This window comes from Pectinophora gossypiella, chromosome 9 (genome assembly GCF_024362695.1).
Source record: "Pectinophora gossypiella chromosome 9, ilPecGoss1.1, whole genome shotgun sequence".
Classification (NCBI taxonomy): Eukaryota; Metazoa; Arthropoda; class Insecta; order Lepidoptera; family Gelechiidae; genus Pectinophora; species Pectinophora gossypiella.
This window is the reverse complement of record NC_065412.1, coordinates 2,145,840-2,172,422: the sequence shown is the minus strand read 5'-3', so window position 1 is coordinate 2,172,422 and position 26,583 is coordinate 2,145,840. Positions and strand designations below refer to the sequence as shown.

Sequence of the window (26,583 nt, the reverse complement as noted above, 5' to 3'; positions counted from 1 at the left end):
CATCCATCGCAAGATGAACTAAGTACCCACACCTCACCGAGCTTCTGTTAGACCAACGTGATAGGAAAGCCGTATAGACGGCGGTCTTTACCTAATTATATTTATTTAAATTATATATTTATTACGGAAAACAAAGAGTTCTATTGAAATTAATGGTGGATCCAACTGTGTGAGTGAAAACAGCAATTAAGGTACCTAAATTAATAACTCATTGGTGCAAGTCCGGTACCGACGTTCGAACCTCAAACGGGATTCGAGGTTAAAAGAAAGAAAGTAAAGAAATATTTACTATTAGAGGACCGTAACTTGTAAAAGCCATCACCGGATTGGCTAAATACGACTCCGAAGCATAGATTTTCAGAGTGCACGTTAAGCAGTTTCTTCCGATTTAAAAACCTAAGTAACTATATAGTCGTTACATGAGCCGTATCAGGGGCATTTGATAGCTCAATAGGAACTCTGACAGGGTTGATGAGGTATATCATTGACCTCACAACCCGCATGCAGAAGAAAACTTCATCAAGACGTCGCTCGGAATGATAAACAGCATAGAAAATTTCCAAATTATCTTTCTTTTCATCCCCGGCCATGCACGGAAGCGCACATAAAAAACACACCAAGTTTTTTAATAAAAGCCTGTCAACATGCACTGTTTGACCTTTGCGATTATTCCGCCCGGAACAAACATGCCATGGTCAGATCCACAGACTATAGAAACAAGGGAGATATCAGCACCAAATTACACGAGTCCACATATCGCCTGTTACCTCAGGTCGACGTGTGAAGCGGCAGCACCAAGACATTTCTGGCTGGACCGCTACATCTGGTTATCATTTCTGGTTGCCCGATACCAAAGAAGCAATGAATGATGTGAAGTTTTATAACACGGTCGTTGCCTCGTATAATATTTATTTATAAAGGTACTTACATACAACATTACAGTGTAACCCAATGCGCTGTATGACGAGAAAAAAAATATAAAAACAAAACAATAAACTTATATGCTCGTTTTGTGCATGTTTCGGTTCTACCGGCGATGTTCCGCGGCATCGATATATGCCTCTCGGTCTGTGAGCAGTTCCGACAGTTTAATACCTAACTAGCTTTTGCCCGCGACTTCGTCCGCGTGGCGTGTTATATAAGAGAGAGATCTTTGTGTGTGTGGGAGTGCATACTTATGCAGTTTAGATTTTTTCATATTTTTTTTTTCCCAATAACTCCCATTTTTCAAAATACAGCCAAAAATAAACTTTATATTTACTAAGGTATGCATGCATGCTAGATTGAATCAATTGATTGAATTGATTTTTTTTTAATTGATTGTTCATTGAGTTTTAATTTTAATACACACTTCCTCTCTTCCCTTCAACGTTGCTGTGCCCTACAGGGTCCATGTTTTAGTTCCTATGCCTATGTAACACCCCATTGTACTACATGGAATGCAATAAATAATTTAATTGAATTGAATTGAAAACATCTATCTTACGCGGTTTCGATTTTTTCATACAAATGTTTTTTTCCCGCTTACTCCCGTTTCCGTGGGAATTTTGCAATATCCTGTTGCAACTAAGCTTTAAGTTAACTAAGGTACCTGCATGCCAAATTTCAAGCGTCTAACTTAAGCGGTTTAGATTTTTCATACAAAAGGATTTTCCCGCAAATTTCCGTTTCCGTGGGAATTCCGGGAATTCCTTTCTTAGTGCACCTCTACGGTACCTAAGCTATGTCCCTTCCAAATTTCAAATGCCTACGTTTAGCCGTTCAGGCTATGCGTTGATATGTCAGTCACTGAGTCAGTCAGTTTCTCCTTTTATTTAGATTTGATTTTTTCATACAAATGTTTTTCCCGCTAACTACCGTTCCCGTGGGAATTTTGTAATATCCTGTTGCAACTAAGCTTTAAGTTTACTAAAGTACCTGCATGCAAATTTCAAACGTCTAACTTGAGTGGTTTAGATTTTTCATACAAAAGGATTTTCGGGAATTCCTTTCTTAGTGCACCTCCACGGTATTTAAGGTACCTGCATGACAAATTTCAAACGTCTAACTTGAATGGTTTAGATTTTTCATACAAAAGGATTTTCCCGCTAATTCCCGTTCCCGTGGGAATTTCGGGAATTCCTTTCTTAGTGCACCTCTACGGTATCTAAGGTACCTGCGAGCCAAATTTCAAACATCTAACTTGAATGGTTTAGATTTTTCATACAAAAGGATTTTCCCGCTAATTCCCGTTCTCGTGGGAATTTCGGGAATTCCTTTCTTAGTGCACCTCTACGGTATCTAAGGTATCTGCATGCCAAATTTCAAACGTCTAACTTGAGTGGTTTAGATTTTTCATACAAAAGGATTTTCCCGCTAATTCCCGTTCCCGTGGGAATTTCGGGAATTCCTTTCTTAGTGTACCTCTACGGTATCTAAGGTACCTGCATGCCAAATTTCAAACGTCTAACTTGAGTGGTTTAGATTTTTCATACAAAAGGATTTCCCTTCACTACTCTGCTCCTATTGATTGTAGCGTGATGAAAAGTATACTATAACCTGTCCAGGAGTGTGAAGAATAATTGTACCAAGTTTCATTAAAATCCGTCCAGTAGTTTTTGTTTCTATAAGGAACATACAGACAGACAGACAGACAGACAGACAGACAAAAATTTTACTGATTGCATTTTTGGCATCAGTATCGACCACTTATCACCCCCTGATAGTTATTTTGAAAAAATATTTAATGTACAGAATTGACCTCTCTACAGATTTATTATAAGTATAGATGAAGTACTCTTAACCAACAACATATTATTTATATTAATAATTATTTGAATAAAGATTAATATTATTATGTTGATACAACTTAAACAAATTATTTCGACCAAATTTGGTACCATAAAAACGGTCATTATGACTAAACCTTAAAAGATAGACATATGCCGTCGCGGACTTTTTTTTAGATCATGTATAGAGGAATAATTCTTTCATACATATTTTTTGTGTATCTTGAACCGTTTTCGCAGCGCACGCAAAGAAAGCCTTCAAAAATGAATAATTTTCCCCGTTTTTTACACATTTACCGCTCTGTCTTTGCTCCTATTGGTCATAGCGTAATGTTATTTAGCCTATAGCCTTCCTCGATAAATGGACTATCCAACAAAAAAAGAATTATTCAAATCGCACCAGTAGTTTCGGAGATTAGCGCGTTCAAACAAACAAACAAACAAACAAACTCTTCAGCTTTATAATATTAGTATAGAATAGTATAGATGAAATGTAAAATGGGAAGGTCACTGGGAAATGCAAAAATCCCTTTGAAGGCCTACGCAAACAAACGCCCTTTCGCGCGTACTATATCAAAAATAGCCGAATGTACCTTGTGAATAATTAATAGCTTTTCAAAATGAAATTTGAGTTCCGTCAACCGTACTTACCTACTCATCCCTTGCGTGAATTATATATTGTACTGAGCTGAGAGAAAGGGGCGTAGTTTCTATGTGAGTTTTACGATGTTATGGTTCAAAGCGTAACCATGTTACCTACTAAATAATGTTATTTTTAGTAGGTAACATTTAACGGCCTCAGTAGTCCTATGGTTGAGCTTTGGGCTCACGATCCGGAGGTCGCAGGTTTGAATCCCGGTGGTTACGTTCACAAAATTTGGTTAGGAAATTGCAGGCAAATAACCCGAAGGTAAGACGGTCGGTGCTTCGGAAGGCACAATATGTCGTTTAGCTACTATAAGTAAATAAGTAGTCGTTATAACTAACACCACGTTCCGCCAGAATTAAAAGCAGTGCCTGAATAGCAGGTAAAATATGCCTGCAATAACCTTGAACTTTTACTACTTTTAAAATGTTCCACTTATTTCTACATGTCCAATTTCGCTTTTACCACGAAATAAGGCACTGATAGTTTTGGTAGAAACGAATACATTTTCACGTGAAAATACTTAATATAAAACGAAATCACCTTGGGCGTAAATTGTGTAGCTTAGTGAACCACAATAATGTTTGAAAGCAATCACAGAAGGTCAATGTGTTCGATATAGGTAATAAGGTAAATAATATTTGATACAATATTGACTGCGGTCAATTAATTCAACTTCATCGATTTGTGAAAATTAGTAGGTAACCTATTTGAAAAAGTTTTGTTAATTCTGCGCTATGGTTCGGAACTTTTCTGATTCTGAAAATTACTCGGAGATTTTACGTAAGTACCTTTTTTACGGTACCTTTGTGTCGGGGACCTACTTAAGTTATGTGAAATAAGTTTAGCCTTTTGTTTATCAAATTGTGTTTCTGTGCCGTCGTGTTAACTTAAATACAAGTGTAAAATAAAAGACATCAACACATTAACCCATTGACGTATAGGTAATACGTTATAACTTCAGCACGTCAAACTGTTCATAAATACAGTTTACCTACTTATAGGTAATAAATTCCCGTGTATTATAGTTGTATCTCTGTATTTGACGCCGGGCGAGGGAGCGTTGTCTGTCGCTCCATCGATCGCGGTCGTCACGGTAACCGCTTCAGCAACCCTCACCGTCGCGCCGCCAGTGTAAACACACCTCAATGTGCAGTGCACGTCCGGATACATCATGGTCTTTAGAACTGATTTACTGAATATATACATATATTATATAGTGGGAGTATGTAGTGTAATTGAATTTTGCATTCCAGAAACAAATGCGTATCCCTTAAGGGGTAACATTACACCCACTCATCGCTAGCTCCGTTTAAGTCCCATAAAATAGGGGGCGAGCCATTAACCGGGCAAATATCCTGGAAACCACGTGATTTCAATTATCTATGATCCAAACATGAATTCAAACTCAAAATCGATTTCAGTGGTTTAGAGTCCGATCCGGAATTTCAACCCGTGACAATAAGATATAGGGCACGCGTTCTATCACGGATTGACAGATGTAGAAAAATATAAATAAAAAACATATCGTTTAAAATCGCCTTCAGCAATGCGCGATAATAAATACGCGAAGAGTGTGGGTGGGGATTTTATTTTATAACACCCCCAAGGCATCAAGGGTCACCTTATATTGAATTCAAATCAACGGGCTAGCTTACTAAATTAAGCAATTTCTTCACTTTGCCTAGCTGTCTTGATATTCAAAATCAAATTTTCAAAAATATCTTTATTCAATAGGTAACATACAATTTGAATCGTCAATTATTACACAACGAACGTCTCATCCGCCTAAAACTACTGCAGCTTATCACAACCTGTATAACCTCGGCACAGGGCCCTAGACGTTCTTTTTTAAATAACATAAAATATTGTTATACAATTGAGTAATTTAGCTGCCTAATATCAGTTCTCAGACAGTTAATCCCATGCATACATATTATTATCTTCTAAATAATCACTAACCTTATAATAACCTTTTTGTGCAAAGTTTCTGTTTAACTACTGTCTTTAAGCAGTTGAAAGGCAAATTCTGAATGGAAATGGGAATCTTATTGTAAGATACCATCAAGCCCTTTCTTTTTAGGTATTTTTCCATCCTTGAAAGCAGATTTTTATATCATCTTCCTATTTAGTGCTAATGTAGGTCAATCAAGCGATGAATATTTTTCTGCTTTTCTCCACCGGAATTTTGTATAAGTAAATAACCTCTGCCAAAACATGCTGCATGTTAAGTATTAACAAATGTCGATAAAACCCAAGATTTATTTGGCACGCCCGTCTCGTACTGTAAACTTTGCGAACGTTGACTTGATAATCGTTAAAGGAAGGCCTACGAAATGAGTTCATGCCACGATTGTTTGCGCAATCCTTTAGCGGGAGGCCGGCTTTAAAAAGGAGTTCGTTAATAAATTCAGTCGAATGAAGGTCAGTAAACTTTTGTACGCCGTCATGCGGAAGCGGTACGACGTCGTACTCGTACCTACTCGGTGCGTCGTACGTCGTACGTAGCTATAGCGACGTGTGGCGGGGGCGAAGTACGCTCAAGGGCAGCCGGCGGCCGTTGACCCCGCCCGCACCCCGCCTCTGTTCTAACATTTCGATACGATTCGTATCGCTAACGTTAGCGTAGGATTTTGCGCCGCGCGCGACAATAGGCCTATTATTTTTAATGAAAGTCGAGTATGAGTAATTAATTCAGGGTACGCGATAATATTAATGGTAGATTTTGTCGCCAGGTGGCGCTCAGCGCAGTAAACATGGACGTGTTCAGCAACGTGCTGGAGGGCACGCGGCAGTACTTCATGGGTCTGCCGAAGCAGGCCGCGGGCGCGGGCGCAGCCCCCGCGTGGGCGGCGGGCGAGGTGGCGGCGCCTGCACAGTCCGGCGCACCCACACCCACGGCGCCTCCACCCTCGGCCGCCGCCGCGCCGCCACCGCCGCGCCCGCCTTCCGAGCCACTCGAGCCCGAGCCGCACATCATCCACAAGGCCACGGTGATGCGCGAAGCGGAGGAGAAACGCCGCGAGCGCCCCGAGCCGGAGGACGACGACGACGTGGCGGCCGAGCTGTCCCCGCCGTCGCACATCATCTGCCGCCCGCCGCCGGAGCAGGCGCCGGTGCCGGCCTCGCCGCGCCCCGCTTCCACCACCCCGGCGCCAGTGGCTCCCCAGCAGGTAGACACGCAGGCGCGAGGTCCGACACCGCGCGGCTCGACACCTGTAGCACGGCCGCCGGAACACTTCACGCCGGCGCGCCCGCCTGACCCGTACTCGTCATCGCGGCCCCCGGAGCCCTACCCGAGTCGCTTCTACGAGTCCGCCCCAGACGGCGGGCGGCCGCTGGCGCCGCACTCGTCATCGCAGCCGCCGCCGCGGCACGGCAGTCCGCAGACGTACGCGCGATTGTCGAGCTCGCTGCCGGCGCACGCGGCGCGCCTGCGCGAGAGCGCCGCGCACAGCCCGCCCGCGCAGCGCTATTCGATGCCGTCCGCACAGCCACCGCCGCACAACGACCGCGTGCCGCCCATACATCATCCGTCACCGCCGACCGCGCCACCGCCGCGAGTAGCGTCGGCAGACGCGCGTGCCGGCCATTACGCGACGATGGCGCAGCGTCGCGAGCCCTCGCCCTACAGTCGCACGGCGCACTTTGAGCGTCAACCCTCTCTGCCTCAACGAAAATATGATCCGCAACATGCATATCCAGGTTATCGGCCTGGCCAGAGTGCGCCTCAAATGATACCGACCCATCGGGTGGATACGCATCATCCCGTCCAATATAAGCATGCCACCGTTGATGCTATGAATGCTCATTATCCCCCGAGACCGATAGAGCGAGTGCCCGCGCCACCGCAGCCTTTCGCGCATGATTCTCGGCATCCTCATGAAACACCTCGGCGCAGTGATTACCCTAATATGACCAGACCTGCCGCCGATGCCAGAAGTAGCTATCAATATCCTACACCTTCCACATCGTCGGCGAGGTACGCCCCTAGCGCACCCACCGCCGCTGTACCCGTCGTTCAGAGTTCTACGGTACCACCGAGGCCTGTACATCGCCCCGCGGCCGCGCCCAAGTCAAACTACGAATACCCTACAAGCAACCACGTGCAAACATCACCCGCACGCTCTACAGTCAAGCCGGGTTACCCTAACCAGCAAGCGCGCATGACCGTATCTGTCACGTCTCTAGTAAATCAAATGAATCAAACTAAGCAAAAGCGTGAGTCACCATTAGATTTGTCTGTTAAAACGGTTAAAAATTCAGCTGACTCATCAACGACGCAGGACGACATGGTTGATTCTGCGAGCATGGAAATCAAATCTTTACCGTTACATTCGCGGCCGACTTCTAGCACTCGGCATAGTTCTGCGGCTCCAGGTTTCACTGAGTCTCACAAAGTAGATTTCGCGCCAGATTTCAACCAATACCGAGAGAGAAGTGCAAGTCACAGTTTTAGTGCAGCAACTCCATCCGTTCCTCCTGGACACCACCCCGTGCGCTATAACGGAGGCTACGAAACACATCGGCCGGCAGCTGAAACTTACCCAGTTGAATCTCGTCACCATACCTACCCTGATCGTAGCAAGTACAGTGTTCCAGTAGCTAGAGCAGAATATGTTCCTCGAATTGATCTCACTAGACCAGCCGTGGACGAACGACGCCCAGACAATAGAATACGAGACGACCGCCACTATGTTATTGAAGAGAGGAAGCGTCCAGCAGGACCCATTGTCAGCAACATTCCTGAAAAAATTATGAGGTACGAGACATGGTCGGCTGACAGTCGGATAGATCGCATGAGTCAGTCAGCACGAGAACAACACGAGTTGATGAGCAGACCGGTCTATAGTTATAGTAGTCATAAACAATTTGAGGCTTACCAAAATGAACAAAAACGATTGGCAGCTGCTAACGCTTATAGAGATCATCATAGTCATGTTAACCACAGATATCCCTACCCTCCAGAGACGCTGGCTAGAGAACGCCACGATTACCATGCTCACCATCTCGACAGAAATCCGTCTACAAATAGCCGTCATGTAATAAAAAAAATTCCGAGCCATAGAGATATACATCACCATCCCCTAGATCCTCACAGCGGAGTTCCCGCTGATAAAAGAGTATTGAGTATTTTAAGAAATAGTTTAGAAACTAAACAAACAGGCTTTGTGGAGCCAGCAAGGCCGGCAAGACAGATACCTGATCTCATTGTAATAGATGACGTAGATGATTCAGTGATAGAAATTACTGATCTAACGAAAGATAGTGAAGTTGAATCGTTACCCAAAACTACTCCTAAACAACATCACACTCAAGTTGGTCCCACTATGGATCATCACATTAAAATGCCTAAAGCTATAGATTCTATACCATCAGATTATCAAAGATTAGAAAATTCAGACTCCAAGAGTCCTCCCGAAAATGACGTTGCCTCCAGAATAAGAACTAAGGCGGAATTAAAGGGCCTGCCGCCATCAGACAACTCTGTACGATCTGAAATTAAACAAAACGACACAGAAAAAGTTAAAGCTCTTCCAAAGTCGCAAAAACAACATTTGTTCAATCAAATTCGTGAAGACCAGAGATTAGAATCTGTTATTAAAAGTGAAAAATTCATTGAACCTACAATTCCTGAGGTGAAGTCGGAGCCCATGAATATAGAAGAGATCGAGAAAGATGCAGTGACGCCTGTAAAAACTGAGAATATTCGGGAAATACTACAATCAGATAATTTAATTGAGACATCAAGTGTTCCGGAACCGGACGACTTAGATTGGGCAAGTGCATGTGATAATTTTATGGAACAGCTGAAAACTGGTGCCCATAAAAAGAAAACAAGAAAGCGTAGAGACAGCGTAGAACGGGAAAATGAAAATCTTAAAGTCCCGAAAGAAGAGCCTGGACCCGCAGATTCGTTTCCAGAAAAAGTTGTTGCTCCACCAGTAGAGCCAATGCCTGTCGTAATAAAACAAGAACCTTTAGACGAGGATGATATCAGCAATGCTATTGAATCTACCTCTTCTTGTGTTGAGCCCGAAAATGGTAAGAAACCTGAAGATACTCCACTACCACTACCTTTGACAGAGAAAACGTCTTCTCCGAAAAAAGAAGAAAATAAAAAATCACCAGACCTAGAAGAACGCAAAGAAAAGGACACTTCCACGTCTTTTACACATGAATCTTCCAAGAAAGATGAATTGAAAAATAAAAAAGTAGTTTATACACCGGAAAAAGGAAAAAGTAAAGTCAAAAAGCCATTACAGGATGAAAAATTAAAAGTGCAAAACAAAGTTAAAAAATCATTACTTGTTCAAGATGAAAAGGAGAAAAATAAACTCAAGAGTAAAAAGTGTTCCCCCACCCAGGAAGAAAAAGAAAGTAATCGTGGAAGAGTTAAAAAGTCGTCTATAAGTCAGGAAGTAAATGATCTTGAAAAGGAAAAGGCCAAAAGTAAGAAGGCTCCTGCACAAGAGCAATCTGAAAAAGACAAAAAACTGACACCTAAAGGAGAAAAGAAGACAATGGAAAAAACTCCCAAAAAGAATTCAAGATCAAGCGAAAAGACATTAAGAGATAAGGCACAAACTAAGGTAAAAGGTAAACCCGAAAAAAGCAACGCCTCATCATCCACTGTAACAATAAAAAAAGAAATTGAAGATGAGGAACAACCATTAAATACTATTGTTAAAGAAGAATTAGAATCGACCGATGACGACGAGCCTCTTATAAAAAGTAAATTATTGAAGGAAAAAGAAATGAAATACCAATTATTAAAAGATTTATCACAGAAATCTGCTTATGTCAAACTAGAATGTTTCGACGTTGATTTAAACAAGAATACTAGAATATCAATAGATTCATTAACTAAAGACAGAGAAGAAAAACATAGTAAAGGAAAAATGACTAGACAGGCTTCCAGAAACAAGGACAAATCTACTGAAAATATAAAAAGTGAAGCACAAAATGAAGATTCCAGCTCAAATAGTGAAGACGAAGATCTGACTGTTGCGACTAGACTTCGAGTTCGTAAGAATTTAAAGACTGAAGACAGTAAACCTACTCCAACAGTCAGTAAAACTCCAGTGAAAACACCCGTAAAAACTCCAAAGAAACATGATACTAGTAACGCCAGCATCAGTTCTACTCCCGTCCGGAAACCATTTGGTGATGGCTCTGACTTCCATCCTGGTTGGGAAGAAGAATTGTATAGATATAAACGATCCCTTCGAATGCCTACTAGACTTATAGCCATTCCACGAGGTAATTCTGGTGGACCTTTTGTGCGTGGGTCTGGGGCTGCATTCACTCGAGGGTCTACGTCCCTTCCAGACTTAGATCCCGCGCCATTATCACCAGCTCCTTCGTCCGCGCCATCAGCTGCTACAGATGACCTATACGCAAGACGACAAGACAAACTTACCCTTGATAGCGATCTAGAATCTAATTCCAGTTACTCAGCTACGAACAAACTTCATTATGACTCTGAAGCTTCATCATCAACTGTATTCTCGTCTACGGCAAAGAAGAAGAGTAGCTCTATCGTCGACGTCCTTATCCAGAAATGTGGAAAACTTGAAGAATCGAGAAAATCAAAGAAATCAAAAGACAAAGATAAGGACGATAAAACTCCTAAGGTGATTCCGAAAAGTGCTAACCCAAACGAACTTCTACCAACACCAAGTTTAGGGCTTATGAAAAACGGTAATAAAGGCTTGAGTGCGAAGAAAGAGAAGTTGATGGAAGACATATTTTATTTGGGTGCTTTCAGAAAAGAGACTGTGACCGCATTTAGAAACGCTTTCATAAAGAATACAGATGGTTTAATTGGTGCTACGGAAGAGTTTGCGCCAGTCGTTTTAAAATCTAGGACACGAACAGAAAGTAGAGTATTGAAACAACGTGCTACGATTAAAGAGGTTTTTGGAGATGAGAGACCTGCGTCTGCTCCCCCAACATCATGTAGAGACGGAGACGAAGCACAGGAAGCAGAAGAAGAACCAGTGGTTGAGATAAGGAAAGAACCCGAAGCTAAACCAAAACTAAAACCGAAAAAAATCGTTAAAGGCAAAATGTTACGCAGATCAAGTTCAATACGCGATGGTCTCCGGAGTACCAAGTCCTTGAAAAGAAACGACGCAAAAGGCAGACTAATGCGACTGAAAAAAAGAAATAGTTTAATGAAGTCACTAGCTAGTAAAAGGTTGAAAGATTTAGCAGGTAATAAAATTAAGAAAGAAAAACCTGAACAGCCGTTAGATGAGAATGATAAATCGAAAGAAGAAACCAGCACGCCTAGTACAGTAGAAGGGTCTAAAAGACGTCTTAAACGTTTGTTTGGCCGGAGAAAATTTAGTTCGGGCTTCGATTACATCAGAAAAAAGAAGAAAATAATCCGCAGAGAGGAAACACCAAACAATAAGAACCGTCGACCAGCCGCAAAGCCGAGTCCAGAGTCTGTTCACGACATCCAAAAGGAAATTAAAGGCTGGTTCATCAACAAAAGCGTTGGAGAGACACATCTTCATCGCGCTGCCAGACTCGGTTACACGGTAGGTATCGTACGAGCCTCTTTTTTAATTTCAAAAAATCTTTCGTGTATTCTAACGAAGCAATTTTATTCCTATTACAGGACTGCGTCGCGTATTGCCTAGAAAAGATGGAAGCGGATGCATCGGCGCGGGATAATGCCGGGTTCACGCCTCTGCATGTTGCGGCGGCTAAAGGTCACGTCAGAATAGCTCGGCTGCTTCTCCAGTACGGAGCCAACGTGTCTGCGGCCGCCAACGGAGGCATCAGGTAATTTATTACATGCTTGGAATGCGGAAACTGGCAGTGAGCCAATTTATTTGTGCGATGACCTAAATAGATACGTAGAGCAGTAGGTAGAGGGAAATTGCGACAGTCGCTTTAGTAATTTGTCTAAAGTGTATTTACTTGCAAAGCTAAATGGGTATGAAATTATTTGTTGATCTTATACAAGCTTTTACTGAGACTAAAATAATTATACATACCTTTGTTTTTTGAACATTCAAATTGCATCGATATTTTTAATGGAATTCCTTTCTATTTGAGGTCTTATTATTGTTTCGTGTATTCCAGACCTCTTCACGAAGCTTGCGAGAATTGTCATGTGGAGGTGATCCGTCTACTCCTGTCTTATGGGGCGGACCCTCTGTTGGGGACGTATGCCGGTCAAACACCTGAGGAGCTGACGGAAGGCCCGGCGGCGCGGCTGTTGCGCCTGCACATCGCCGATGTCCAGGGACAAGCCATCGAACCCTGGCGGTTTCCACCCCCAACAGAAATTATCGGTAAGACATTTCAATTAGTATATTCGTCATTTTATTGTAACTACACTAATAAAAAGAATATCTGGAAGATCACCACTGCTCTGACGTTTTAGAGAAAAGCCAGGTCAAGAGGAGGTACTCTATACCGGCGAAGATGCATGAAGTCTTTGATGAGAGTGGAAGGAGCTAAAGTGATGTGTCAGGGAAATAGGCGTGATGTGATGTATGTATCACCACTGCTTGTTTCAACCTTGCGTCGGCGCAAATGGCCCACTAACTATCGCCACCGGTGGCCAATTATGCTCTTTAACCCCCGATGCAACGCAAAGAGGGGTGTTATAACTTTCATCCCTATGTTCATACTTTTCGTTGACGTCGCATACGTGGCGGCCAATCGTTACACCATTGTCCGCGACTGGCCACTAATGGTCGCTGAGGGTACGCAAGACACCATCATCCATGTCCATCCCGCTCCATCCCTGGCTGTGGCCTGTGGCCCGTTCGCGCTAACACAACCACCATAGAATAAACAATACTGTATTTTATGAGGCCCAAGGCCGTTGGGCTAAACCTAACGTTTATGATTATTGTTTTTTTCCGTCGAATACCTACTTCTTGTTATACTGATTGTCGGCAAGCGGATTTCAATCATATCTACGAGTACCTAATAAAGATGGGTGTAGAATTAGAATACAAACAATGACAAACAAAAACCTTATCTGAATAAGAAGACGGAATCGTTTTATAGATTAGCTGATAAATTACCACATTTATAATGTCCGTAACATGATAATTTTACTCAGTAAGTTAGATATGCGCTTCAGCAGGGCTAACATGCGCAACGTGACAAAATTATCGACCGATTCAATAAATTTTGTCGAAATCGATAAGTTTGTTTTTTTCCGTAACATGCGTGGCGCGTAATTTTGTTTGTATTTACACAGAACGACATGACTTATTTGAGTTCACATAATAGCACCAATCGATAAAACGACATAAATATAAGTATCGTCAGAATCGATAAAATGACCGTGACAAAATTATTGCCCTACTGGAATGTGCAATTTTTTCTTAAAAGGTCTTTAGACTATGAAGATTAAACAATCCTACACGTTAATAACGAAATAAAAGTTTGAGCAATGCAAATAGCTGCTAAAGTCTCATCATCAGCCGTACGACGCCCACTGCTGGGCATAGGCCTCCCCCAAGGATCTCCACGACGATCGGTCCCGCGCTGCCCGCATCCAACGGCTTCCCGCGACCTTCACCAGATCGTCGGTCCACCTTGTAGCGGGCCTACCCACTGAGCGTCGTCCGACACGTGGTCGCCATTCCAGAACCTAATCAAATAAATTCACCTATACTAACAGCAATCAGAATCATTTATTCAACGTAATTATCATGGATAAACTTGTTGAAGGTCAATGTAACATTTTTGAATTTACGTCATTTCGCAAGGTGATATGGCTGAGGAGAAGAAATGACAAGAAACTGCAACAGCAACTTTTAAATCAATGAGGGTATACAAGTTATTTTAATAACTAGATGAACACATTTAACAATATGATTAAATCTAAACACGAGTCGCATTATTCCAATGAAGTCTTGAGTTACGTTAAGATAAAAGGTGACAACGTCACGACCGGTGAAGGCTTTTTTACCAATAATAATAAAAGCTACAATATTAATATTAAATACCTGTCGCATAACCCGAAAATTCCTTACTTCGCCCACCATTTCATCGAATCACCTCGACCCCACTACACTTGGTTAAGGCCCGTGTAGTGGGTATAAACTATCCCTTAAAAAGGGAGAATAGAAAATAAAATATAAATAATAATAATAATCACCGCAAATAACATTGGTCGAGCAGGCGCCATAGTCCCCCATAGCTCCAGTATCCCGGTCCACTAACCCCCAACCCAATAGCCTAGTTCCCTTTGTTCCCATAATTTGCATAGTCCTACACGAACCGCGGATTGTCTTTGGGTGCACTCCCATAGTGCATACAGGGATAATCGCCGGTTGGTGTCACACCACATTTAGATTAAACTGTCTTAAGGGGCCTCTACGTGTTGGCTTCGGCCCCACGCACGCCTTCCAAAAGTCCGGGCCTCCATAGGCCCGAGATATGAAAAAGACATACAATAATAATAACATGCAGACTAGTAAAGAATAAAGATCGTTGACTTTCTTATCCAATTTAAGGAAAGGTTTAAAATAGAAAGCTCGAAAATGTTAAAGGAAATAAAAAAATAAAAAAAAATAAAAAAAAAAAATAAATAATAAGTTTAGGACAACAAAAGACTTAAAACGATTTCAACCTAAATAAACTTCTATTAACAATGGAATTGGGAACAAAACACAGGCTTCAGTTAACAGACGGAAATATAATAGAAATAGCATCTAATTACAACCAAGTTGGAATCTCGATAAGGAGACGCCTACATGACTCCGAAAGGTCAAAGTGTTTTACCTTTACTGCGCAGACGAGGGAAAATAGATTGACCCCGCAACTTCTTCCTACGCGCAAATTGGCAGTAACATAGTTGATTTTGCCATGAAAACGCGAAGAAAGTAGGCTTACTTCTTCTATCGTGTGGGTTGTGAGGTGAATTACCAACCTCATCAACCCTGGTGTCAGGGTTATTATTGAGCCACTAAAGGCCCCTGACATGGGACCTGGGACCAACGGCTTAACGTGCCTTCCGAAGCACGAATCATCTTGCTTTTTGGACAATCAGGTGATCAGCTTGTAATATCCTAACCAAACTAGGGATCACAAAATGGTTTTTGTGAAATGTCCCCACCGGGATTCGAACCCGGGACCTCCGGATCGTGAGCCCAACGCTCAACCACTAGACCACGGAGGCCGTTATAGGCTTACTTACATGCCTGTTTATAGTGTCGACCTCAGTCTCGACATTATACGAGAGAATTGAATGCTTTTTGTGTAGGCTTTAAAGAAAATAATTTGCGGCGCATAATCGTTAGTCAGAAAAATCGTTTCGAAATCATGTTGTCATAATTTAATCACGCCTGTACACCCAAAACGCTTAAATAATTTCCCAATAGACAATTTTCGTCCTAAAAATTTTGGGGAAATAACAGAGTTTGCGATACATACCAAATAAACTGACGGCCGTAATTCCATATGGAGTGATCAGACTCCCCCATCTTCTGCCGGTTTATGAATTCAGATGTACATTAACTAACCAAAATGGTCTCCTTTTCCCCAGATCGTGAGGAGCTCGGCTGCGATCCGCTGTCATCCCCGTCCCCCCCTCCACCAGGGTCGCCGCCCCCGCCACCAGACGCCACCATAGAGATGCAGTGCACCGAGGTTCCACTACCACCGTTCTACAGCTTGCGGACCGCGCCAGGACAGCCGGCGGATGGACTGTGGGTTCTTTTACAGGATCTTACTAATGTGCTACAGGTAATACGGTAGTTTGTTTACTTGTACCTATGCAGGTTGCATGTCTTATACTCTTGCAAGGAACGTGTACCGAACGTGTATAGAAGTTATCTAACAGTATCTCAGGATCAGTGTGAGGAGCTCGATGGCGCAGCGGTTAACGTGCGCGGTCTGCGATTGTTGAAGTAAAGCAACTTTCGCAAAGGCCGGTCATTGGATGGGTGACCACAAAAAAAGTTTTCATCTCGAGCTTCTCCGTGCTTCGGAAGGCACGTTAAGCCGTTGGTCCCGGCTGCATTAGCAGTCGTTAATAACCATCAATCCGCACTGGGCCCGCGTGATGGTTTAAGCCCCGATCTCCCTACCCATCCATAGGGAAGGCCCGTGCCCCAGCAATGGGGCCGTTAATGGGCTGATGATGATGATGAACAGTCTGTCATAAGAAAAAAAGTAAAAAAAAGAAAGCTTTTCTTTTCAGTTTTTCATATAAATGAAAAAAGTTGTTAGAAGTTCGTATATTTCGCTTCGCATTAATTAAGTAGGTATCTAAATATACTCGTATACCTTATATTATTAACAGGATGTGTATTTAGTAGTTTATTTTCGTTACAAGTCCTTTTGGATTATTATAAAAAAAATACATTTCGTTTCAGATAAAATCAAAAGACAGCTTGCTGAAACAGATCCACTGCGGGTCTGGCTCTCCCAAGGAGTTGCTTCGCGAAATTCGCACTCAGGAGTTCCTGGAGCGCGCCCAGTGTCACCAGCTGCTGTGCGCCGGAGAGAAGGTCAACATCCGAGCATCGAAGGTGTCGCTGGTCCGCGTCACCGACAAGCTGCGACAACTACTCAAGATTGAGACAGTCCTGATCAGCTGACATAACTACGACGCTGATGGAAGCACATCGAAACAATTTACCGAATAACTCAAGCTCGGAACAAAAGTCTGAACAGAGATTTTGACTGCGGGACGCTCAAAATTGATACGATTTATAAGGCCTAAATTAAGACACATGTGCTGGCGAAGCAATTAGATAAATAATGAAACACTAGACCAAGGATAGATTCAGACGCTTTGAACGGCTAAACAATCTTACCTTGAAAGACCAAGATAATCGGCGACGGTTCAAAAATGAGATCTTAACCCAAATCGACTGATTATTATAATCTAAACCAAGATATCTCATTTAAGAACAAAATATTCGTTTTATGAGACTGTTAATTTAAGGCAGCCATTAATCGATTTGTTTTCGAGTAACTCGAATCGAGAGTGAGAGTATTCAAGTCTGTGTATTCATGAACAACCTGTGTGTAAATATGTAAATATTCGCTTATAAATACGCTTTAAGTGTACGATATTATCATGGGTGCTATTTAACTTTGGTGTACGGTGTTTATAGGTAATGAGTAAAATAATGATGGATTCTATAGATTAATGAGACGTAGTTACCATAAAATAAGTAATAGCATAATCTTGAAATGTGTGTGCAATAGTCTGTGCATCGATATTTGTATTAGGTATAAGTGAACGGGAGTGCCGGTACGTCACAGGGTCGGTTGAGCCTTACGCGAAAGTCGTACTTAAGTAATTCGAGTATGAAGAATTTACCGATTTAAATGAGATTGCTCCCGCCAACGTGCTGGGTTTGCGCGCGATAATAGTTCTTCCTAACATATACTCGCTATTTTTACATTTACAAGGTACTTTAGTCAGCGATGAACAGTAATTTGCAAACAAAATAGTTTTAAGTCTATCCCAGCGCTGAGATCCAGCACTCTTTAGTGGCATTATTTTACATCACTTCGTCAAATTGTTATTTTGTTTTGTTAAATAATAATTTCCCTTGTTTTGAGATTATGCTAGCTATGTTTTCGATCTTTTTTATTATACTTAGAACACAAATTTCTGTTCGTTGTTATGTTTGCTAATATTGTCTGCCCAAGATACCTATGATTTTTATATAATTGTACAATTAATTTACTTTATTAAAACAAGTTATGTTTTTATGCAGTCCTTTAAAAAATAGGAAAAATATTAAATCATATTATTATTATGCATATCGCAAAAAATATTAACACTGTAAATAAGATGAATGTAAACAAATAATTTTTTAACTTATTTTGAAGCGATATCCTGAATAATATTAAGGAATGGACAATGTTCATTCGTTAGTAATTATTGAGAATAAAGTATTTTGGGACTTTGTATGAACTGTAGCAGTTTTTATACTCTGTAAATTATGGCCCAGTTCCGCCCTTAGGCCATGTTCACATCACAGCTGTATTGCGCTTATACCTACATTGCAGTTACGCCTGTAGTGTGAACATGACCTTACTCTTTGGAAAAGAAACGAAGAAGTACATGATAAATCTGTGATGAAAATAATATTAGGAGGATTATCTTGAGCGCGGAAACGGTGTGAAATTAATGAATTTTGGAGTAAATGTAACTGACGATTTATACAGGTGTACACTTTTCTGAATGGAAATAAATTCGTGTAATACCTATTTGTTATTAGCTGTACGTACATATAAGTATTATTATAATTATTGACACATATTTCTTGTTGATAACATGGAAAATAAAAAATGTGAACAATCAGAGTGATTTTTATTTTTTCTCCTATATATTTCCTTTTATCCGATCCAAACACCAATGCAAGCTGTGTGCCTTTTTATGAATAACTTAAAAAAATGCTAGTGTGAAAAGAGTATGGTCGATTAGTCCATCTCTCTTAGAGGAAGAATAGAATATTCTATACTTACTATAAAAGGTCTAAGGTCCAATCGAGCTAGTATACCGGACGGTTATTTATTATGTTGCACGTTGCACTTCCGGTGGGTGGATGGTACGTTTCGCTCGTCTTGTACCCGGAAACACAAGCATTATGATATTCCATGCACACAAAGAAATCTTTACAAAATAAAATAAGAAACACCTCCCTTTCCTTTTCGGCGGATAAGAAAATGACAGATATAACTTAAAATAAAATTAGATGGTATTTACAGGAATTAGCACCACTACCTACCTACATTAAATTTCGCGCCAACCACGAGCCAACTAAACGATCAAACTTAACCTTTTTTTGACAAAGGACTATTTGTACAACTTTTGAAATTATGATAATAAAATAAATATAAATTGGATATGTATGATTATTTTCCTATAAAAATGCTTTTCATAGGGTTTTAGTAAAATATTTAACAAATAATATTAGTATTTAACCAGCATTTTTATTTATAATCGTTTGGTAATCGATATTCGAATCCGAGTGATCTCAATTATACAAGTCGCAGCACTAATCATTCATTCGCAATTTTTTTTCATTCGTTCTTTCGTTCGGAAATGAAAGCTTCGTCTTTTATCCGTAAGATTGGAAATGTAAATAAATAATAGGTTAAACAAATTATCTGATTAATTGTTTTTATATTTGGTTTATCATTTGTAGTTATTTCCAAAGTCATATTTGTTTATGTAGTTGTTTCGATGTAAAAAGTTATTAATTGTCTAGGTGTCACATGGTAGAGTTTCTTGCATTATTGCATACCAATTTCTAAACGTTTATTGTTGACGGCGAGTTTGTTGGGCGAGGCTTTGATGATTGTTTTATGAAATTATTCAAATTAGAAACGATTTTTTTCACAAATTCCTAATGAGAACTCGTTAAGGTGAGTTTCAATTATGAGTGACTCAAATACGTGTAGTATGTTGGTGAATTTCTGTTAGTAATGTTGTGTTTCTTTGTTGCAATAGAAAATGCGGAATACCTTGCTCCTGCTCGCTGTGACGAGCTGTGTGTACACCCAAGTGCCGGATTCTCAGGCGCCCTTCAACCCCAATTACCCGCAGCAGCCTTACCCGCCGGACAACAACCAGAACGGAACGCTGTATCGGCCAAACCCGCAAGTACCGTACGGTAGTTTTCCCGTAGGCGGAAACGACTACAACCAACAGCCTCAAAGCTCATTTTACGGCCAAAGCACCTATGGTGAAAATTTTAACAGTGATGTCTATGGAGGAGGTGAAAATGATGTTGACCCACAGAATACTGCAAGCTATTATGCTAATTTAGATTATGAGGAGAGGTATAAATGCCCTCCTAACTGGGTTCGATTCAGGGAATTTTGTTACCGTTTTACTAAATCTCCAAATCGCCCAAGAAATGAAGCACGAAAGATTTGCCAAGCCTTTGAATCAGATTTAGTGGCAGTCAATGGCCCTGAAGAACACGGTTTTATAATTGACACTCTAATGAAGATTGATCCTCAGAAAGGATCATGGTATGTTGGAGCTCATCAGCAGACTCCAAACTACTGGGCCAACGATGTTGATGGAACCCAGCTAACAGGGTTAGAAAATGCATTTTTTGAAGATCGAACCTTAACTTACAATAGCTATAATTTACTTCCCAAGGATTACTTAATTTACAAATTCTCGCAAGAGGAGGGCCGTTGGGGCTTGGCTGCTGTTGAAGGTACACAATATTACCATTTTATATGTGAAGGCCAAACACAGAGATTACGCTATCTAATTGAGGATGAGAGATCATTCACTTATGGACTTGATACATTTGACCCTGAGAGAATCCCACAAGGTCCTTATTTTATAAAAGAACCTGTAGATACAGTTTATGATCCATTGAAGAATCAACATGTGGAACTAACATGCGTGGCAGGTGGTTACCCTGCTCCCATATACAAATGGTACAGGGAGGACTATCAAGTAGATAGTCCTGTTTTTACAGAAATTGAGCCATTACAAGATCAAAGGTTCATCCTGAGTGGTGGGACACTCATGATTTACAATCCTGACGCTGACAAAGACAATGCTAAATACCATTGTACAGCTGCAAATAAATTTGGAACAATTCGCTCTGAATCTGTGAGGTTATCATTTGGTTTTATAAGGGAGTTTAATCAGAAGAGGCCTATTGAAAGTGGAAACCAGTATTGGGGTAAAGTAATGTATTGTGATCCCCCGTCATATTACCCTGCTGTGAATTTTTTATGGGCCAGAAACTACTTCCCTAACCTTGTAGAAGAAGACAGAAGAGTCTTTGTGTCAAATGATGGGGGCCTTTACTTTTCGGCCTTAGAAACCATAGATAGGGGAAATTACAGTTGTAATGTAATGAGTAAGGTTTCTGATGCAGGCCGAAATGGTCCATTCTTTCCGCTTTATGTTTACCCACATTCTGATTACCAACAATTGAAATTCCCCAATAATTTCCCGAAAGTTTTCCCTGAAGCTCCAGTTGTTGGGCAGGAGGTGAGATTGGAATGTGTGTCATTTGGTTACCCTGTACCATCATACAACTGGACAAGGAGAAACAACCCAATACCTAAGAGAGCCAGGTTTAGTAATTTCGATCGTGTCCTTACTATCCCGAATGTCGGCGTTGAAGATGAAGGCGAATACATCTGTGATGTAAAAAACGACAGAGCCCGCATTGCCAATAGTGTCTTCCTAAAAGTACAAGCAGAACCCAACTTTACAATTCCTTTAGCAAATAAACATGTTGACAATAAGGGAGAGTTACATTGGAATTGTGAAGCTTTTGGTATCCCAGATGTAAATTATACTTGGTGGAGAAATGGCCAGAAACTCAGTATGGACACATTAGAAACAGAAGACAGGGATCGTTATGTAATACAAGATAATGTACTTATAATAAAATATCTAGACCCAACAAGAGACCCTGGCATGTATCAGTGTGAAGCCAAGAATCAACTAAGAGCTAGATACTCAACAGGACAGCTGAGAGTTTTATCACTGAAACCATCATTTAAAAAGCATCCCCTTGAGTCAGAAACATATGGATCTGAAGGTGGCAACGTCACACTGAGATGTAATCCTGAAGCAGCACCTAAACCCACTTTTACTTGGAAGAAGGATAATATTGTAATAGGTGCTGGTGGTAAAAGATTTATTGCTGAAAATGGAAACCTGATCATTCGTCAACTCTCTAGGGATGACGAAGGAGTTTACACTTGCATTGCTAAGAACCAATATGGTACAGACGAAAGTAGAGGTCGTTTGATAGTATTAAGAGCTCCACGTTTTATTGAGCGCCTTCCACCTCGAATTACGACGCAAGTGAATGAAGTTATATTCTTGCACTGCAATGCTGAAATTGATCCCTTATTAGATACCGCGTATCTCTGGAACCACAACGGTATACGAATAAAAGACGCTGCTGATTTTTATGCCGATAAGAGGATAAAAATTGAAGGTGGTGAACTGACCATTTTCAACGTGAGCCTCTCAGACGTTGGAGATTACGAATGTATAGTCAAATCCGCTATTGGTCGTATCTCGTCCCATACGCAGTTGAGAATAGAAGGTCCGCCTGGTCCACCGGGAGGCCTACAGATACTGAATATTCAGCGTAATTCGGTGACGTTAGAATGGACGGACAGTAATCCAAATGGTCGTCCGATCACTAACTACCGGGTTACAGGGCGCACGCACTGGAATTCAACCTGGGTTCCCATTAGCGAGAATGTCGGCAATGTTATGGAAATTGATCGGTACAACGGACGGAAACGTGTCACTTTGACCACGGTCCTTCAACCGTGGTCCGTATACGAGTTCAGAATTCAGGCGATTAACCTTCTGGGTATCGGTAAGCCATCTGCCCCAAGTCCACAGTTCTCCACTCCTTCAGATAAGCCGTACCAAGCGCCATCCAACGTTGGTGGCGGTGGCGGTAAGATTGGTGATCTGACTATCACCTGGTCGCCGATGCCGCATGCAGTCCAAAACGGCCCTGGCATCCACTACAAGATTTTCTGGCGCCGCAACGGTACCGAAGTGGAGTTCCAGTCTTTGCTTCTCAAAGAGTATGGTAACATAGGGATGCACGTTGTTCACATTTCGCTCGATTATTTCTATACACCATACAATGTGAAGGTTCAGGCGTTTAACGATATGGGCGCGGGGCCTGAGAGCGAGGTCGTGACTATTTATTCCGCTGAAGATATGCCCCAGGTGGCGCCGCAGATGGTATACGCGCGGTCGTACAATTCGACGTCTTTGAACGTCACTTGGAACCCGATAGATCAGTCGCGCGACAGACTGCGGGGCAAGCTGATTGGTCACCGCTTGAAATATTGGAAGCAGGCGAACAAGGAAGAGGAATGCATCTACTACTTGTCAAGAACTACTCGCAATTGGGCCCTTATTGTCGGCTTGCAGCCTGATACGTACTACTTTGTAAAGGTAAGCTATTGAAGTATGCTCTGCTTATTTAACTAGTATAATTGACATGTTATTAATGCGTTATCGGCTACCTAGGTGTGGTAAATCCCGCGTAAGCTCGAAAATCCTAGATATATGGATGAACCCATTGTCACATTAGATGGGCATCATTCCTAAGCCGAATACTATGTCATGGCTGAGATGATATGCATCGATATTTAAAATTCTTAAAGATAGAACGTCTGTAGGCGATGTCCCGATTCCAACTGTCGAACTATTCCGGTCAAGACGCTTGGTTGATATAATTCTTAGCGTTACTACATTTTAAATTTATTTCAGGTAATGGCATTCAACTCGGCCGGTGAGGGACCAGAGAGCGAGCGCTACTTGGAGCGAACCTTCCGTAAGGCTCCGCAGAAGCCCCCGGCGTCGGTGAACGTGTGGGCCGTCAACCCGAGCACCGTGCGCGTCGTGTGGCGCTACGTGCAACCCACTGATGAGGAGGAACCGCTGCTTGGATACAAGGTCTGTTGTTCAGAACTTTTCTGCAATTTTTTCATTACAGCCCGCTGAGTACAGAGGCGGTACTGCAAGGCGGAATTTTGCTGGGTTTTGTATAGGTAGATTTCTGTGTGAACGCGTGCGTGCAAACTCGAATATCACAAAAAAAAATCCCAGCCCGGAACATGCTACCGACTTGCCAATAACTTCTTCTGACCACAGCCTTTAGACTCCTCAAGAATATCGCATCACTGAAATCCTTTTGTCCAGTTGATCATCTACTTTAGTCGAACAGAGAGGCTTATACTTACATCTTCTACTTTTGTATGTCGAAGTTATATTTATATATTTTTGGTTTCAGGTGAGAGTATGGGAGATAGACCAAGACATGAGCACAGCGAACGACACGATAATTCCAGTGGAACAGAAGTTGGAGGCCTACGTCACTAGCTTGACTCCAGGCAAGTCGTACAACCTCCGTGTATTGGCGTATTCCAACGGCGGAGACGGTAGAATGTCCTCCCCTCCTATCACCTTCCAAATGGGGGACTATCATAGCGACGCATACGGGTACTACGTCAAAGGATCAGGTAACATACAAAGAATAAGCACACCAATTCTGACATTCATGACATTAGTTATATTCGTCCAAAAATATCTCTTTTCGTGATGTCTCGTTCTGTCCCAATATTAATCTAAGTTAGGTATAGCCAGGTATTTTATATAAGAAATAATTGTGAGCAATATTTTTGTAAGATTTTAAATCTGCGCTTTCTAATTATTAACTTACATTACTTTTCTACGTATATTTAGGCTTTGAATAGGTTGTGATATGTGTCCGGCCATTTATTTTGCAGTATTTTTTATAGTTTTATTTTTTTTAGAACTCCCAGTTCGTATTTATGCAAAGACTTATATTAATATTTATTGTTATACTTGAACAAGAATCTCCATAGGGCAGCTGTGCTTGCTTTATTATCAAGACACACAATCTTTTCTATAACATGTTTTTACAATACTTTACTAATTTCTGTTACATCACTTACTTATTGGTAACTGTTTTAGAGAACTTTATTTCTATTTAAATATTTACTATATTTTTATACTTTACAATGTCTTTATTGACAATAATTATTTTATCTAAGTATAGTGACTCACAAGAATTCTTTATTCTCTTTAGTCCATATCATTAAGAATCTCGTAGATTTAGTAAAGATTTTTATGCAGCTTGTTTGTACCACCAATCCGAGCCATTTTTGCGTCTATCTAGTATAGATAAGTTTATTGCACAGAATAGAAGAAAGAAGTTGGAAGGGCCAAGTGCCCTCCCCTCGTTCGCCAACTTTACGACACTCGGACCTCCGCGTAATTTCAAATTTCAAATTTATCAAAAAAATATTTTTGTATTTTACGAAAAGTAATGATAAAATTGCAGCCTATCACATAAAATTGTACATTGTCGGTAAAGTGGCTATGGAATTTATAAAGCTGTAGAGATGTCGTAGGAGTATTAAAAAAAGCGCGTTAGGGCCTTTCCAACATCTTTCTTCTATTCCGTGGTTTATTGTTATATAAGTGGGCTTGCATACAATTTTGTAGTAGTACAAATGTGAAGGAAACAGTGTTCAACATGACATTATTGTAATTCAGTTGTAAGTAAATGGAAGATGCCTTATAAATGTTACTAAATGTACTGTACTGATTATTGAACTGTTTGTAATTAAAATGTCCCACAAATTATTGCGTTGTTAATTTTGCGCTAAGCAGGAAAGCCGCGACGTTGTAGTTTTTTTTTTTTTATAAAATCTACAGGTTGCTGTAAAACATGATAACTTCCTCTCTTACGTTTCAATAATAACAATTTTAGTGTAGGGCAACAATGGTCCCGATTCCTGCAGACACCGCCTAATTTTATTTTAAGTTATATCCGTCATGTTCATATCCGTCAAAAAGGAAAGGGACGGATGATTCACAGCTCTTAATTTTAGGAAGAATGAGTGAATGAATGAATAACCCGGGCGAATCAAAAAGGTACGTCCCTGGTATGCAATCCGTTTGACGTGCTGTCTACTTAACTGTGTCGGGTTATTGACTGATGTAAAATTTTTAGACGGTTGTTTAGATTTGTGCTTAAAATTGACGTGTGTTCCATAAAATTATTGCTTGTCGATTACCCGTCCCTTTCCTTTTCGGTGGATAAGAAAATGACAGATATAACTTAAAATAAAATTAGATGGTATTTGCAGGAATTAGCACCATTGTATCTTCCAATAGGGTGTTTCCAACTAGTCAAATCAGTTACTTTTTACTAAACATCAAAATACTTGACGCTTGTGGATATCTATTATTTTATTTTAGTAGTTGTATTTATTAGGCGGGTAGCGCTTGACTTACACTGTAAAGTCGCAAGTTCGAATTCAGCATGGGTTAAAACCTATGATTTACGAAATCGTTTTTTAAATTCATGTTTGACTCATAAATGATTATTATGTGCTCAGTGAAGGAAATTCGTTTCGGAGGTATGTGACCTAACCTGTATTGGGTTTTCTCTGCGCGGGTTCGAAGGTCATACAGGCAGTCGCTACTGTAATAAGCCGGGCATGTCAAATATTCAGATTAGTTAAGCGGACCCTGTAATAACTGGATAACGGTAGGGAGATGTGATGAGTTTTGTATTAGGCGGGTAAACAAGTACTGACTTACTATGGCATTTTCAGAATTATTTTGACTTATCAAGTGATATTCGTCCTTTTAGT

General features: G+C 41.1%; 2 protein-coding genes across 3 annotated transcripts in view; both read left to right on the top strand.

Moving 5' to 3' along the window:
- The window catches only part of LOC126369359 (titin), an 87,649-nt gene extending 68,922 nt beyond the window's left edge, over nt 1–18,727 (top strand). For both annotated transcript variants that reach the window (XM_050013712.1, XM_050013711.1), the window contains 5 exons: nt 6,150–11,966; nt 12,047–12,213; nt 12,517–12,728; nt 15,947–16,146; nt 16,779–18,727. In XM_050013712.1, coding sequence (XP_049869669.1) covers nt 6,171–11,966; nt 12,047–12,213; nt 12,517–12,728; nt 15,947–16,146; nt 16,779–17,003 — 6,600 coding nt within the window. In that variant the 5' untranslated portion in view covers nt 6,150–6,170 and the 3' untranslated portion in view covers nt 17,004–18,727. The remainder of the gene's footprint in view (nt 1–6,149; nt 11,967–12,046; nt 12,214–12,516; nt 12,729–15,946; nt 16,147–16,778) is intronic.
- Nucleotides 18,728–19,678: 951 nt separating this feature from the next.
- Nucleotides 19,679–25,567, top strand: LOC126369366 (contactin). Its single transcript, XM_050013718.1, has 4 exons — nt 19,679–19,794; nt 19,880–23,347; nt 23,666–23,851; nt 24,189–25,567. The coding sequence occupies exons 2-4, from the start codon at nt 19,883–19,885 to the stop codon at nt 24,495–24,497; spliced, it is 3,960 nt and encodes a 1,319-aa protein (XP_049869675.1). The 5' UTR covers nt 19,679–19,794; nt 19,880–19,882; the 3' UTR covers nt 24,498–25,567.
- Nucleotides 25,568–26,583: the final 1,016 nt, after the last annotated feature.

What these genes read in the sequence shown, in the direction of transcription:
- LOC126369366 (XM_050013718.1), top strand. Translation starts at nt 19,883, where the DNA reads ATGCGGAATACCTTGCTCCTGCTCGCTGTGACGAGCTGTGTGTACACC. An exon ending in ATACGTACTACTTTGTAAAG is followed by an intron (nt 23,348 to 23,665) that starts GTAAGCTATTGA and finishes AATTTATTTCAG; the next exon opens with GTAATGGCATTCAACTCGGC. An exon ending in AACCGCTGCTTGGATACAAG is followed by an intron (nt 23,852 to 24,188) that starts GTCTGTTGTTCA and finishes TTTTGGTTTCAG; the next exon opens with GTGAGAGTATGGGAGATAGA.